The following is a 15,310-nucleotide window of genomic DNA, read 5'->3' as shown; positions in this document are numbered from 1 at the left end:
TATTTGTTTTTGGGGGCTGCCAGTTGAGTCGACCGTTCTTCTTTTTTTTTTTTTTCCGGGGGGCTAATCAATACACAACGGTGAAAGAGCGTAGCCAAAACAGAACACGCAACGAACAATCAAGAAGAAGGTGGAGCTAAAAAGAGTGAAGCAAAAAAATATCACGTCCATTTGTTCTTGCCTTTTGTTTTGCTTGATTAGCGCCCAGCAGCTCTTTTGGTCCTTGTTTTTGTGCAAAAACATTGACGAGCCACCAACGATACACGTTTACACGGCCATTACGTCATGACTCGATGGTGTGGCCCGTTTTTTTTCCTTTCAATTTATTTTTTAAAGATAACAATTGAATTTCAAAACTAATACTGTTCTATTATTTTTTTATTTTATTTTATATAGAAAAGTACAAAAGAAGAGGTTTGGATTTTGACTGACAGTGGGGTAGTAGACACTGCCGGGACAGCGCCATCAGCGGAGCCGCCGGAGCCTACCATGCGCCATGACGGCGATCGATGCGGTAATGAACCTTCTTTAAAAAAAAAAAAAAACTATTAAAAAAAAACAAACAAATTTATGATTGTTGTGTTAAAAAAAAAAAAAAAAAAAAAAGAAGCGCGTTATTTTTATTTTGGCTGTCTATCTTCTTTTGTGTCAATTAAAAAAAAAAAAAGAAGAAGAAAAGGGTTTTTGAAAAGAAAGGAAACAAAGGAGATTAAGGGTCGGGCGTTACTTTTATGATTCATGAAAACTTTAAGCTCCTCCTCGTTCCCTTTTTTTTTTTTTTTTCCGTTCATACTTCCGAGTAATATCGCAATAATGCCAGTACGGATGTCAAGGAAAAATGGAGGACGATAAAAAAAAAAAAAAAAAAAAAAGAGTCGAGTGTCTGTTCTTTTTTTCTCCAGTGAAAAAAAAAGCGGAAGATGACGCCGTCCTGAAAATAAAAATAAATCTCTCTGATTAAAATTAATGATTTTTTCTTCTTTTTTCGCTAAAAGTTTCGCTAAAAGTTTCGCTAATCTCTCCACTCACCGTGTTCGTCTTTTATTTGATTTAAAACTCGTCCATGACATGCTGGAATTTAATTTGATGCGTTTCCGTTTTTGTTGTCTACTCTTTCAAATGTGTAGAGCGTTTCGGAACTGTCGTCATCGTTGGCTGTCAGACGTCCCCTGTCGATGTTGCTACCGCCTTCGCCTTCATCCGAATTCGCCCTGTTCGCCTCAGCGTCGAGCACTAGCAACAATCACAGCGCGTCGCAGGCCATTAACGCATCACCTGGCGGCGGTGGGCCCACCAACGGCGTCGTTGTTTTACCTACCGAATTACTCCTGTCCTCGCCTGTTGCCACGGAGTCGTCTGCTCTTCAACTGGTCGGTTGCTATGGCGACCATTCAGCCACTCACGCATCGTAAGGTTTCCATTTATCTTTTGATTTTTCGATTGAAATAATTTTTTTTTTTTTTTTGAAATGAAAAAAAAAAAAGGAAATTGGAATTGAACAGGGAAGAGAGGAGGCATCTGGTGGCCGGTGTAGGGGATGTCAGCCGGTGTAGTAGCAATGGCAGTAATAACAATTGGCTGGCCGATTTGAGCGTCGAAGTATGTAAAGTGGAGACGATCGGAGAAGAAGGAAGTGACAATAGCGGCGCAGGAGGCGCAGGAGGAGGAGGCGAGTGCGGTGGCGGCAGTGACGATTGGGACGAGTCCGTTTTTTTCGAAGCCGCCGCCGCCGCGGCCGCTAGTTGTTGCGCTAGCGGACAGGCCAGCCACCTGCATCAGAATCATCACCACCACCAACACGACGTCAGCAACAACCTGGACGTCCTGCTGGGCAATCCCAACCTCCACCATTCGAGTACGTTTTCATTGATTCATCAAAAACGTTCCAAAAACTTACAATTTAAATGACATAATAATAGGTGGCGGCACTGATCTGCTGGAATTGGACGTTCAAAATTGTTGCACAGTCGATTTCCCGTTGTCTCCTAAACAGCTGCTGCTGGGCGGCGGTGGTGGAGGTTCGTCGGGCAATAGCCGGAGCAGCAGCAGCAGCATAAGCAGTAGCAGCAGTAGCAGCAGTAGTAGTAGTAGTAATAGCAACAGCAGCTGCTGCTGTCCCGAAGACGGCCAACTGATTGCCAGTGCCAGTGGATTGTTGTCGTCCCCTCCATCGACGCCGTCGCCTTCGTCTTCAGGCGGTTCGACACGACAACTGCAACCGCAGCAGCCGCTGCCGCAACCGCCGCAGCCCTGCTCAGTAAGTGACAAAGTAAGAACTTCGTCCGTCGCCTATCCACCACCCCTCCCCCATTCCCTAACCCACCCCGGCCTTTTCTTGGTTTTTTTCTACCCGACTGTTCCGGAGCCGAACTTTTTGTTTCTTTCCATCCGGCGTTCGGAATTCTCCAAATGTTTTGTGATTGATTTCCACCATTCCTTTGCCCCGTACGCGTTTCTTCACGCGGGAATTTCATGCTTACCTTTTTTTTTGTTTTTTTTTTTTTTTTTCTCCTATCGACTATTTAGAAATGTTCGTCTTTATTTGAGACAATAGGAGGTGGGGGGGGGGGGGAGATTGGGATTTTTAAAGATTTATTTTTTTCTTCCGGATTTCCGGAATTCTCGACGACATTTTCCCATGTTGTATGGTTCACATACATCTCTCCCCCTCCTCCTCGTGTACTATTGGTGATTCGTCCACAAAAGTATTGAAAAACAGTGGCTTCCGGAATTCCACTCATTTTTCCTCCTCCCCCTCTCTCTCTCTCTCTCTCTTGCTCGACTTATTCCGTTTTTAGACGGATTGCTCTTTCTCGCGCTCATTTGAAATTTTGAAATTCATTTTCTTTTCTTTTTTGTTTTTTTGATTCATGAAGCTGTTTTAAATAATGAAATGCAAAATTTTCGCAGATGTGCAGCAAAGTGTTTACCAGCACGTCGGCGCTGGCCAAGCACAAACTGACGCACAGCGACGAGCGCCGATTCTCCTGCCAGTTGTGCGGCAAAGCCTTCAAACGCCAGGATCACTTGTAAGTCTTTCCATTCGAATCGCATTTTCTTGAAATATGAAACCCCACTTTTCTTTTCTTTTTTTTTATTCTATTTTTTTAAATCAATTAAAAACAAAATAGGAACGGACATTTGATAACGCACCGAGAGAAGAAGCCATTCGAATGCCGGGCAGATGGCTGCGGCAAATCTTATTGCGATGCCCGATCGTTGCGTCGACACCAGGACAATCACCACGCGCCGCCGGGCAGCTTAGCCCTTGCCGGGACGATCCAGCAGCCGACGAGTCCGACGGCCGGACTGGCTTCTTCGTTGCCTTCGAGATCGGCCTCATCGGCGTCGTCCAATGCTGGCCTCTTTATCAGCGAACTGAGCGGCGGATCGCCCGGTCTTGTGATGCCCACGCCTACGGCCGGACCGACGCACTATCCGGCGCCGGGCAGCAACGGCAGCTCGGCGGCATCCAGCGGCGCAAACGGTGGCCATTTCCAGGTGAATCAGACGCCGGAAAACGGCCAGCAATTCGCCGGATGGGTGACCAGTTCGGCCGCAACGTCCGGCCACGATTCCATCATCTCGCTGGATTCGTGCGCCGCGCAGTACGGTCCCGTCCCTGCCGGCACGGCCAACGGCGATCGTTACCTGCCGGCCGAGAATCAGGTCGACGGCCATCAAGCGCAGGTCACCTGGACATCGGCACCGGCCGAAAGCGTGTCGCCTTCGAAGGGAGGCTCCAAGAAGCCTGGAACAAATGCAGCCGGCGTGAAAATAGCAGACAAGTCAAGTAACAAGGTCGACGGTGCTGGAACGAATGTCAAAATTGCCTCGTCTCCGTCGATGGCCGCGTCTGCTGGTGTCGTCGTCGTCAAATCAACGAAGAAGGCGAAAGGATCGAAAATGCCACACGCTCCGAATGGCAAGGCCGCGTCGGGAGCTACCAAGAATAATGGCAATTCGAAGAAGATTGCGCCGGATTCCAGCATCGCAGCCAATAACGACGGCCTGACGACGCAGCAGCTGGAACTCATCCAGGAGATAATGCGGCAGACGCAGGAGCAGCACAGGTTGATGCAGGAAGAGCAGCAACAGCACATCCAGCACAAACCCGCCCAGGCTTCGCATCACGCCTCTTCCGGCCCGGCCACGGCCAAAGCCAAGAAGGCCAACAATAAGGTCAAATGGACGTCTCCCCCGCCTTCGACGGCCAACAGTGGCGACCCGAATCAAGCGTCGGGTCAATCGACGACAGCGTCCAATGCATCGGCCCCCCCTGTAGGGGACCCGTCGGCGGCCAATGGAGGCGTTTCCGGCCGTCCGGTCGAATGCAACGTTTGTCAGAGGCGGTTCAAGAACACGCCGGCCCTTAACGGCCACATGCGTTTGCACGGCGGGTTCTTGAAGAAGGAGGCCGAGTGTAGCGCAGCCAGCGGATCGGCAAACGGATCCGGCGGAGGGGGTAGCAATGGCAATTCGGGCGGAGGAGGAGGCGGAAGCGGCGGCGGAAGCGGGAAAAAACCGGGCGAGAGTAAGAAAGATCCCAACACTCCGCCGCTGTTGACGGCGTCCGTCTCGGTCCGGGCGCTCATCGAAGAGAAAATCATCCAGCGCCGGAATAATATGGCGGCCAATAATCCTTCGTCGTCTGCACCGACCTGTTCGTCCTCGGCTTCTACTTCAGGTACGACGTCCGTCGTCGCTACGGCGTCCACTTCGTCATCGTCGACCAGCAGTTCGGTTGTTGTTGTCCAGCAAGAGCAACAACAACATTCTCATGCCTTACCCATCTCAGTACAATCAGTCAATCCAGCGCCGGAAGCGTCCGTCATGTTGATGGACGTCCTAGAAGAGGATCAAAGGGAATCGATGGATGTCCAATCGCAACAGCCGCTCGTCCCCAAATTAGAGCCCGAAGGCTATTTCGAAGGTAATGCATTAATTTGAATTAAATGTGAATTTAGTAATTAATTTATTTCATTTAAAAAAAAAAAAAAAAAAAAAAAAAAAAAAGGATCACTTTTAGCCCTGAGCCCAGTCAGCCTGCACAGGGCCTTGGAAGGTGATATGGATGCCATACCTGATGACGATCCGGCAAGTAACGAAGGCGCTTCCGGATTGCACAATTTGCATCATCACCATCATCACCACCACCACAATCATCACGGTGAAAATTTCTTCTCGACATCCTCTTCATCGTCGTCTGCTCTAAGCGAAGTCCCTCTGCTGGACGATTCCGTTTTCCATCAGGTTCGTTGTAACATTGCTGGAATTTCGAACATTGTTTAAGTTTATTAACGTAGAGATACATTTTCCAGGTTTCGGCGGCTGCCGCTTCGGCGCTGCTGTCGGATATTAGCAGCTTGGATTTGCAATCGTACATGGACAGCGGCAACGGCGGTGGCAATCACAATCAGCAACAGCACGGCCAAAATGGTGTCGGGCAGTACTCTGACCTGTCGCAATATTTGGCCAGCAGCGCCGCAGATCACGTCAACGAGTCGGTCGTGGTCGATTCGTCCGGCATGTACGGACACGATGCCGGAAGCGGATTTCAGCATCACTCTGACGGAGGCTACGTCTACCACCAGCACGAGACGAGTGTAGGTGTCGTTGCTGGACTGGTGAGCGCCGCCTTCGGCTTCGATCCGTCGCCATCGACGCCGCTATCGTCGCTCTGCTCGCCGCAGCATTACGTCCAGCATCAGTACCAGCAACATGGCCATCAGCCGGATTACACGCACAACAGCAGCAGCGTCGATACGTGCTCCGGTGGCGGAGGAGGATATCAGTCGATGTTGATGCCGGGCGTCGATGCTTCGCCGTACACGCCCTCGCCATCGCCCGTCAGTCCATCCGTCACGTGCTCCTCTCTTCCGCACATGCAGCGCTTCCAGCCTCAACAACAACAACAGGACGCTGTCGGATTCTATTCCACGTCGGGTTTCTCGGCCCACAATCAAAGCAATTTCATGATCGACTGCGCCAACAGCGTTTTGTACAACATGGAGAGCGGTGGCGGAGGAGGCGGCTGGGACCACGCGGCCGATTTGACGGCCGTCGCCACTGAGGCTCTTCCGCAGCTGATCCAGGAACAAGAGCAGCCGTCGGACCAGATGGATCAACAGCAGCAATCGTCGCCCGTACTGCTCAAGCCCGTCAAGGTGAAGAAGAGCCGGCCGTCGAGAGCCAAGAAGAGCAACGCCACCGACGCTGAGACGGGCGATGTTAAAAAACGCAAGACGATGGCCGTGACGGGCAAGAAGTGCAACAAGCGCAGCGACGATGCCGATGACGTGTTGATGCTGGGCAAGGGCAATAGCGGAGGGAAAGACGACGGCCAGTTTTACAGCGCCATGAATTTGACGAGTTCGGCGGCCGGCCGTCATTGCCTCATGTTGAATCCGAAACGCAACGGAGCCGGACTTTATTGGAATCTAGTCAGGGACAAAGTGGTGAGTCCGCCACAAGTCCCGTCCAGCTGTGCGGCGAGCGGGGGGCGCCAGAAGAGCCGCGTCCGCGTCGGCAAGGACCACCAGTGCGCGGCGTTGCCTCGTTGCAAGAAGAAAGAGGCCAACAAAGAGAAGGAGTCGGCCGTCCTCTGCTGGAGCGCAAATTTAGCCGCAGGCCAATCTACCGAGCTTGGCCGTCTGCTGGCCTGGTCGCGTTCGCCCGCCTTGCCGGGACCGAAACGCAGCGAAGAAGAGGTACTGGCCGTCGTGACCCACTTTCACGGCGATATCCAAGCTGCCAAATTGCACTTGCTGACTCAATCACCCAGCCATCACGTTCTCAATAAGTGGACGCCCGAAGAGATGGCCGTCTTTCACGGCGCTTTGCTCCAACACGGCAAGGATTTCCCCCAAGTTGCTCAACACGTAAGCTCAATCACGTGCCTTTTGTATTTCTTTCTTTATTTTAAATGAATTTCGTGTGTGTATTTAGTTACCGTCGAAAACGGCCAGCCAGTGCGTCCAATTTTATTACCTCTGGAAGAAAGTGTGCCGGCCTCAAGAGTACGCTTCAATTAAGCGTTCCATGGTCGGCGGATCGACAGCCGCCCCTCAATCATGCAGTCCTAGTCTGATGGTAACACGTCATTTCAAATCATTTATTTTATATGTTTAAATTGCTTTTTTTTTTTTTTTTTTTTTTTTTTTAAATTTAGGATGAGACTAGTCTTTGCGATTGGCGTGACGTTGGATGCAGCGAAAATGATCTGATTAGCCTAACGCAAACGTCTGTCGTGGCGACGGCCGCATCGCAAGACTGCTCCACTTCCTCTTCGCCCTCTATGTTGCTGCTCTCCTCCTGTGAGTTTGCCGACTGCCCTGCGGTGAGCTGATTTGTTCCACATCACGACAACCCTCTAACCCCTTCCCGTTTTTCTCATTAATTCTTATGACGCGCACAAGAGAGTTTGAACGTGAGCACTTTAACAGGCATCACATGACGGCCAATTACTAATCATTTATTTGATTTGGCGTGATTTCGATAATTATTATTAGACATTTGTGTGTGTAGAGAGAGTTGAGATGTGAATTTTTGAATGCGTTTGCAGATTTCCAGTAATCGAGCGACTGCGCGACGCTATCAAGGCCATCAATCTAACGCTTCGCCTTCAATCTCCCTGGCCGATAAATTGTATCCGTGTTCAGTGTGTCACAAGTAAGCCGTCGCACTAATGTTCATTTGAAAATGATTGATTCAAATTTTTCATTTTATGATTGCAGGGTGTTTGACAAAGTCAAGAGCCGGAGCGCCCATATGAAGACGCACAAATCGGCTTCGACGGCAGCAGCGGCCGCTGCGGCGGCGGCCTCGACGTCGGCCAACGGACAAGATAATTGCTCGTCACTTGCGAGTAATAAAAATCGCAAGAGTCCTCATCATCATCATCATCACGTTCATCATCACAAATCGCCATCGCTAGCAGGCGGAGGAGCTCTAACTCCGGCGTCGCCCGTCTCCACCACTTCGCACTCGTCGCTCTCATCCACCTCCTGCTCGCTTCCGTCGCCCTTCCTGCCGTCGCAGAGTCTCTTTTGAAACAAATCTGTCTTGCGCTTTTTCATCTAAGCCGCGGCGGACCAAAAAAAAAATAAAAAAAAAATAAAGGAAAACACACAAAGGCAAAGTTAGGTAACTCAAATCATTATGTAAATCACGCTAAGCCCCCCGCCCTACCCCTCCAGAAAGTCAGCTTCCCATTTAATCAGAAGCTCAAACAATCTTTTTTTTTTTTTTAAATCTTTAAAAAAAAATGATTGATGTTATCTCTTTTAAAAAACAAATGCTCTTACGATTCTGTATGTATAAGTTTCTCACACCAAGTACCGCGACGAAACGGGCAGTGCCTTTTTCAGTTTTAGGGTTTGACCCTCCCTCACACACACCCTAATCTCCTCCCACCTTTTTTAAATCAAACAAACAAAAAGGATTGATTTTTGTTTGTTTTCAATGTTTGTTTTTTTTTCGTTTTGTTTGGCTTTCATCATTCAAACTGTTTCAGCGTGATCTTGTTGATTATCAATTCAAAATTCGCCCCCCCCCCCCTTTTTTTTTTTAACTTTTTAAGATATAGACCTATATATATATTATATAAACACTCTATATTTTCACGACTAGAATCGATTTCCGCCTTGCTGGTTGGTTGAGGTGGCGATTTTTTGTAGGTACACTTTTTGTTTTTGTTTTCTTCTTCGTGTGCGTGCGTCTTTTGTTCGACGGGCACAACGTTTTTCGCCCCCGTGCGTGTGCAATCACCATCTTAAAAGCCCTGCTCCTCCTCACTCCTCTTTCAAATGGGTAAAAGAGTAACATCGATTTAGATTAATCGATTTCACTGCTCATCAGCCATCCAGAATTTTTCAAATTGAACCTTTACCTGGCCTGCTCTTCTCGTTATAGTTTTGTGAAACTGCAAAACGAAATTCGTTGTGCGTGAACGTGAATGCCACCACTCAAACCCACGGTATTGGCAAAGAATTTTTCTTTTTTTTTATATCTATCGTGAATTTTTTATATTAGAAGTACCTATAGCTTTGTTATGTCAGATGCTAGACAACATTTTTTTTTTACGTCAGTCAGTCATCACGACACAGTCAAAAGCATAACGCCGGTGCGTGCAAAGCCAACGTGAATGTATCAGCACCTATCCCAGTGTTCGTTTTTTTTTCGTGATTCAACAAGCCAATCTCGAAAGCGAAAGCGTCTTTTTACGATGTACGCAGTAAAACTTAATGCTAATCTTTTTTTTTTTAAAATTTGTTTGACAAATGCGGAGATACCCGTGAGATGTAGAAATCACCGTCATAGTGACGTAAACACAAAACAATAAAAAGGGAAGGGATTTTTTTTTTTATGAAAGAGAGAAAAAAGAAAATCCCCGTGACCAATATATCAATAATTTAGCTTGTTTTTTTTTTTTTTTTGGAAATAATAACAATAATATATTTTATGTGACCATACTTCAATCCGATTATGATTGGCACTCAATTTATTAATCTATTTTTTAAACAAATCTTTGTTTTCTCTCTTTAATCTCACGTCTTAAAAGAAAAAATTCTTACCTCGATCGGCGGATGAATTTTTTTTTTTTGTTGAAATTTTATTTGACGCATTCGCACATATTGAACTTGTTAGCGTGAGGGCAATGAAAAACGCAAACCGGTACGAAGAAATAATAATTCTAATAATAATAATAATAATATTAATAAGAAAATAATAAGTAATAATTGTAAAGAATTGAAATCATTGATGTTCTTTTGATTACTACATTTCACCGTTTGGAATCGTTTTTATTTTTGACGGAAATTTTACTTTCTTCTTACTATTTCTAGAGCGTGAGTGTGCGTGATTGCGTAGCCTCAAGAGTCTTTTTTGTCACCCACACGTCATTCAAAATTGTTTTAATTTAATTTTTTTTTTTTTTTGTGTTTATCGATTTTTCTCACTTTTGGTGCGTGTGAATTTCTGTTTTGTTTTTCCTTTCATTTCTGGGTTTTTTCCCCCCATGTACCAAACGGAGCAAAGAGTGTGTGCCATGTAGATAGTGTACAGCAAAAGCAAAAGCAAAAACGTGGCGTGATTTTTGCCATCACTCTCCTACACCCTGACCGCCACAATTATGCAAATGAAGCGTTCAATCAACTACGCACCCACCAAAATTAGAAACCATCTGATAATTCTAGTTGACGAAAGATATTTGTATACAAAAAAAAAAGAAAAAACAGACCTCCTCTCGATTCACAATGTAATCCGATTTAATATTTTTTTTTTGCTGATTTCATTTTTATTTTTCGCGGTTTGGGTTTTTATTTAAAAGAAAACAGTTTGCAAATTCCCTCGTCTATTTGTATTAGGTCTTTTTTTTTTTTCTCTCTTTGACTCTTTTACACAATTTGCCCTGAACGCTGTACTGCCCTCTCTTATATCATTCTCCTCCTTTTTTTATATCCATCAGTGTGTGTGCGTGTGCGTGCCGTTGCCATGACAGCGCCAGTTTTTTTTTCTTCAATTCTTTATACTATCGTTGTTGCTGTTGAATTATAATATAACACGGTGTGTGATTAGTTTAATTCCAACAATCGCTTTCTTTTTATTCTTCTTCTTCGCTCAAAAGAATTAAAGCCAAAGACATCCATACAAAATAAAAAAAAAAAGAAAAATGTTACTTACTCTTCTTTGAGGCCGATTTCTTCGGTCACTGGTTCAAGGCAGTGCGTGACTGGGTTACTAGTCACGCTCAACTCCATTTGCGGTTCAATGCAGTTCTCTGGATTTTCTTCTTGCGTTTCCTCTTCGTCGCCTTCTTCTTCCTCTTCGACTTCATCTTCATCTTCCTCTTCTTCATTTTCTTCTTCCTCGTCACCCGAGTTCTTGAATTTCCTCGCGTCACCCTCTTCATTGTCTTCGCTTTCGGCAGACGTAGGTCGTAATTCGGTTTGAGCATCCGACAAGTTCACCTCCGTTTCCATGCATTGCTGGCCGTCAAGTTTGGCTAAATTGGGCAGTCGTCTGACGACCTCTGAACGCCAAACACCCTCGCTGGTACATCGCTCCTCTAGCGGATTGCCTGCAACACTCGAAGAAATCAGTTCCAAAGTCGTTCGTCAATTGTTTTTATGGAAAACGTACCAACGAAAACTAGCTCTTTAAGGTTAGGCACCTCGGCCAGCCTCATGAATTCGGCCCATTCGCGAACCAAGTTATTGGACATGGTCAGCACGCGCAACTTCTTCATCACTCCGATACCTTTGAGCTTCTCGATTTGGTTGTAACTGATCCATAATTCTTCCAGCGTCTCGCTGACAGCTTCCTACAGAAAAGGTACCAACGATTTAATATGTTTCAGAAATTTCAAGCTTTTTAATAACAAATACTATGCCAGAGATGGATTTGATGCTGTTTCGACCCAATGACAAGATCTTTAGGTGTTTCATGCTGCCCAGATTGGCGATTCGTTCGATGTTATTGGACGACAAAGATAATTTTCTAGATGACAGAGTAATTAAATTCCGTACAAGTTTTAATTTCTAATTGTTATTCATAAGTACTTACTCGCAGGTAATGAATGATAGCATCACTGTATCCATCTTGTCGAGTGACGGACAGATGCCTATCAGCTTAATTTCGACTGCTGTGGAGATCTTTTGCTGGGTGTGGGCCTCCCATTGTTTCACTGCTTCTTTCATCGACATGGCGTTCCACATAGTGAGGTATGTTGGAAACCCGGCGGTTTTTATCCCGCCAGCTCTGCGTGTCTTGCAACTATTCTATCAATTTAAGAACTTGAAAAGGTCACTGAGTACACGATGATTGCACGATGTAGGCGTTACACGTTTGCGTTTTGCCTTTGCAAGTTTAAAAAATTATACAAGCAGTTGGTCGGGAACCCAACCAATAAGCTCGTGGGGGGATGGAAGGTAACGAAATAACAAATAAACTCATCGCTGCCCAGTAGCAGTTCTAGGGGCAACGGCACTTGGTAACCAGTTTGATCGATTGGGAAGTTGTAAACTATCCAGAATGTTTTCCTTCCTGAACATGACATCAAATTTATGATTCAGGAGGCTTTGGGGGGACAACATTGCAGTATGTCGCTTATTTTAACAAATCAATTGTATTCTTATTATTGTTTCTTTGTTGTTTAATTTTCAGTCTGTAGGAAGTAACTATGTCGAACGTTTCAAGATGGCCAAAATTCAGGTAATCCAAAATTCATCCATATTATATCGTCTCTCATTTTCATTAGAGATGCGCTGCCATCTACTGACAATCCACATTCCCAGTCATTAAGGTACGTCCCGACTTTTCTTAACGAAAACACATTGTACTTAGGTAAATGGTAATCCAAAAAATGAAATAAATATTGAAAGATAATAGGCATTTTGTTGTTCACGTAAATATAAAGAACAACTAGTAAGTGATAAATAAAATATTCAGCGTCATCAATGTTGGCAACGCCTAGATAGAAAGAGATGCTCCGCCTACTTTTTCGTTCGTGTCAGTGCTCAGTGGAGCCAAGTTGCAAGTTGCACACAGCAGCAAAAATGTGGTGGTTTATACCAGAACTCCACAAGAGACGCACATCATGGCAGCATACACGTTTTACACTCCCATGATTAAGCATGAAAGTTTTCTCGTGCTCGAAAGGTTGTACTTTACACTGTATGTATTACTGTAAGAATGCTTAGCTCCCAAGAATCGTGTGGGTTATCTAATCGCATTTCTTTTTGTTTCAGAACCTATCTAGAATTTAAATTGAACCACTTTGACCTCCAGTTTTTCTGTTGAAAAAGGCCACATCATAAAGGTTTTTCAGGGTTTGGATTACCTGTAGGTGTTTGGTAATGTAAACAGAATTATGTTAAATGTATAATTAAAATATTTCTTGAATTGCTATGCTATTTGATAGTTCATAAATTTGGTGCCAAGCAGGATGTCTATGGATAAGTCAGATGGCAGTTTGATAGCCTGTGTTCATTCATTGGGTAACTTTGCCATGTGACCTTGCTATGAGGTTTTTCATGGTTTCTGCTGATTCTGAACGTAAGGCAAGGAAGAAAAATTTCATTCCATGTTCAAATAATGATGGTACTTTAAAAATGTCTTACAGGTACAGCATTAATGCTTATAACATGGGAAATGGTGACATTGACAGAAAAAGATTCCATCGTTGCACCACAAAATAAATGCAAGTTATTATCCTGCAAACTGGTCCATGTAGGTACTTAATTGTTACCTTTTTGCCAGGTGAGTATTGTCTCGTTTTCAAAAGTGTTATGAAAATTACTGAGCTTAAATCATTACAGTGTTCTACCAGTCATGAAGAGATTGGTGAGTTCTGGTCCAGTGTAACATGTTAGTCAACTTCTTGCCTTGCTATGAACTAGTAGTGTTTATTTTGAATTGTTGTACCCGTGTTACCGATGAAATCACCATGAAGACTTAAGGAAGAATATGTACCAGAAAAGAAACCACAAGTTATAGAAGATTTAGGTTCTCAAAAGTAAAAGTTCAGTGCAATCAAAATTTATCTGTTAGCATGCTGAAGATTATTTTTTTTTGGAAAACCTATGTTATCATATAAACTCGACACTTCATTTTTAAGGTATGTCAAGTATTAATACTGTGTTTTTGCAGGTCTAGTGAAAATGACTGACTAACTTAGATGGCCTGCGAAAGAAAAAGAGACTATCTGAAGATGATAGAGTAAACATATTGAGTGCTTTTGTAGGCAAAATGGTGAAAGTCCAATCCATTTCATTTAATTGAAACTAAAGATATATTTAATGGAAGGAAACAGTGATTTTATCTGCCGTGACTGAAGAAGAATAAAAGTTTAAAACATGTTTGGTTTGAGACAATATTGTTTAACTTGCTCATCATACACTTGAAAGAATACAGCAGAAAAATTTTAAAAAGTTTTAGTTCAGTCCTTACTTTCGCCTAAGCAAACACACAGTATACGGGTTTCTCACACGATTTGGAGTAGATTCGTGTGCCAGGAGAAACTACAAAAAACTTCGCATATTGGGCCAAAATCCAATTTCATTTTTTTTTGTAATCAAAATAATTCGCTTTCCCAAATTTTATGGGTGTTATAAATCTCTGAATTCTTTCGTTGTGTGCTTAGCAGTTCTGTAGTTCTTCGTTACGTCCGACACACTTCCGGAAAATTTGCATATAAACTGTAAAGAACCCTAAATTAAAAATCTAATCAATCACTCCAAGTGTATATGAAATTCCAGATGCCTATCGTATGAAGAGTTAAAACCTTGGTTGCTGTGCATCAAAACCCAAAAGCTTGAGCGCTACTGTCGTCTGTCATGTCCACCATTAGCCAGGAAAACATGCTATCATTTTTGCTCTGTAGTTATTTTGAGTTTTTCTACTCTTTTGTGCATTTACATCAACAAGTAAGTGATATACGATCATTATTTTTGTCCAGGCGTTAATATTTTGCTTTATTGTTAGAATTAGGAAGCTGGAAGCCTCTTATGTAAACTAGCAATGATAAGTTGAACGTAGATAGTAAGCAAGTCAAGGCTCAGCTGGTGCATTGGAAAATGCAGTCATCTGATTTTTCTGGGGTAAAATGTCTCCAAGTTCTCCTTCAGAGCATAGCAGAAATATTATTGGAAAATTTGTGCTTGAGTATTTTTTAGCAGTGAGTCTGTAGAATTGAATCGTGAGTAGAATTAAAAGGATTGGCTGAACTGTTTCAAGTTTGAGCACACTAGCTGAGATATCAGTATTGAACATATCTGCCTTTTTCATCTATATATCTAGTAAACTAAACAGTTCATTTACCTTTTCAAGTTTGTATTCAATATTGTGACTAATGTTGTACTAAATATTTGTTTGTTGGAACTTCTTGAATCTACGTTCAACTAACAAAGCTTAGTGACAACTGTTTGTGACAAGCTCTTGTTGAAGGAAGACTGAAGATATGGAATGTTTGATAAGCATTTAGCGAAAGGTTTCTTTTGAATGAAAGACTACTTTTCAGAAGTAGCATTCCCTGCCTTCAGTCAGTTTCATATTATGGTCCCAGTAATCCCGGGAAATTACTCGAGCTAGTTTTCGTATTTTAACTTGTATTATTTTTAAAAATCCTCGCGAACCATAATTATTCTTCCATCTCTTGTATTAAATTCTTATGTTGTTCTTTTATCTAATTTCTTTACATCTGTTACATTTACGTAGGGTCAATAAAAAAGAAAGTCCTGATAGTCGTTTCATCGTTGTCTTCCACTACGTCGTGGGCTCGTCATCTTCTTAACGCCGTCTTTGCCTTTGC

At 43.8% G+C, this 15,310-nt stretch overlaps 2 protein-coding genes and 1 long non-coding RNA gene across 5 annotated transcripts; 2 read left to right on the top strand and 1 right to left on the bottom strand.

Annotated features, from left to right (window-relative positions):
• The first annotated feature begins 395 nt into the window (after positions 1 to 395).
• Positions 396 to 10,466, top strand: LOC130688852 (serine-rich adhesin for platelets-like). Its single transcript, XM_057511858.2, has 12 exons — positions 396 to 514; positions 1,128 to 1,408; positions 1,503 to 1,855; positions 1,920 to 2,269; positions 2,911 to 3,029; positions 3,132 to 4,933; positions 5,018 to 5,253; positions 5,322 to 6,881; positions 6,949 to 7,092; positions 7,172 to 7,339; positions 7,565 to 7,671; positions 7,737 to 10,466. The coding sequence occupies exons 1-12, from the start codon at positions 497 to 499 to the stop codon at positions 8,050 to 8,052; spliced, it is 5,454 nt and encodes a 1,817-aa protein (XP_057367841.1). The 5' UTR covers positions 396 to 496; the 3' UTR covers positions 8,053 to 10,466.
• A 111-nt stretch (positions 10,467 to 10,577) lies between these two features.
• On the bottom strand, positions 10,578 to 12,215 carry LOC130688883 (dynein axonemal light chain 1-like). The gene is made up of 4 exons (XM_057511898.2): positions 11,566 to 12,215; positions 11,388 to 11,499; positions 11,143 to 11,323; positions 10,578 to 11,080 (listed from the first exon to the last, which is right to left on the bottom strand). The coding sequence occupies exons 1-4, from the start codon at positions 11,715 to 11,717 to the stop codon at positions 10,680 to 10,682; spliced, it is 846 nt and encodes a 281-aa protein (XP_057367881.1). The 5' UTR covers positions 11,718 to 12,215; the 3' UTR covers positions 10,578 to 10,679.
• LOC130688917 (uncharacterized) lies at positions 11,206 to 13,859 on the top strand. 3 transcript variants are annotated; one of them, XR_009421675.1, is made up of 8 exons: positions 11,206 to 11,334; positions 11,396 to 11,511; positions 11,572 to 11,723; positions 12,166 to 12,660; positions 12,750 to 12,854; positions 12,923 to 13,056; positions 13,124 to 13,260; positions 13,320 to 13,859. It is a non-coding gene; the product is annotated as an uncharacterized LOC130688917 (long non-coding RNA). The 3 variants fall into 3 exon arrangements; XR_009000573.2 differs by having other exon boundaries at positions 12,166 to 12,675; XR_009421676.1 differs by having other exon boundaries at positions 12,166 to 12,687.
• The last annotated feature ends 1,451 nt before the right edge of the window (positions 13,860 to 15,310 follow it).

Source organism: Daphnia carinata, chromosome 9, assembly GCF_022539665.2.
Source record: "Daphnia carinata strain CSIRO-1 chromosome 9, CSIRO_AGI_Dcar_HiC_V3, whole genome shotgun sequence".
Classification (NCBI taxonomy): Eukaryota; Metazoa; Arthropoda; class Branchiopoda; order Diplostraca; family Daphniidae; genus Daphnia; species Daphnia carinata.
The sequence above is the reverse complement of the archived record's forward strand: the minus strand, read 5'-3'. Positions and strand labels throughout refer to the sequence as shown.

Bases quoted from the DNA above. Each gene is read 5' to 3' on its own strand.
- LOC130688852 (XM_057511858.2), top strand. The intron at 2,270-2,910 runs GTAAGAACTTCG...AAATTTTCGCAG, and splicing joins CCTGCTCAGTAAGTGACAAA to ATGTGCAGCAAAGTGTTTAC. The intron at 7,672-7,736 runs GTAAGCCGTCGC...TTATGATTGCAG, and splicing joins CCGTGTTCAGTGTGTCACAA to GGTGTTTGACAAAGTCAAGA.
- LOC130688883 (XM_057511898.2), bottom strand. From the start codon at position 11,717: ATGTGGAACGCCATGTCGATGAAAGAAGCAGTGAAACAATGGGAGGCC. The intron at 11,500-11,565 runs GTAAGTACTTAT...TCTGTCATCTAG, and splicing joins CTATCATTCATTACCTGCGA to AAAATTATCTTTGTCGTCCA. The intron at 11,081-11,142 runs GTACGTTTTCCA...CGAGTGTTGCAG, and splicing joins TAAAGAGCTAGTTTTCGTTG to GCAATCCGCTAGAGGAGCGA.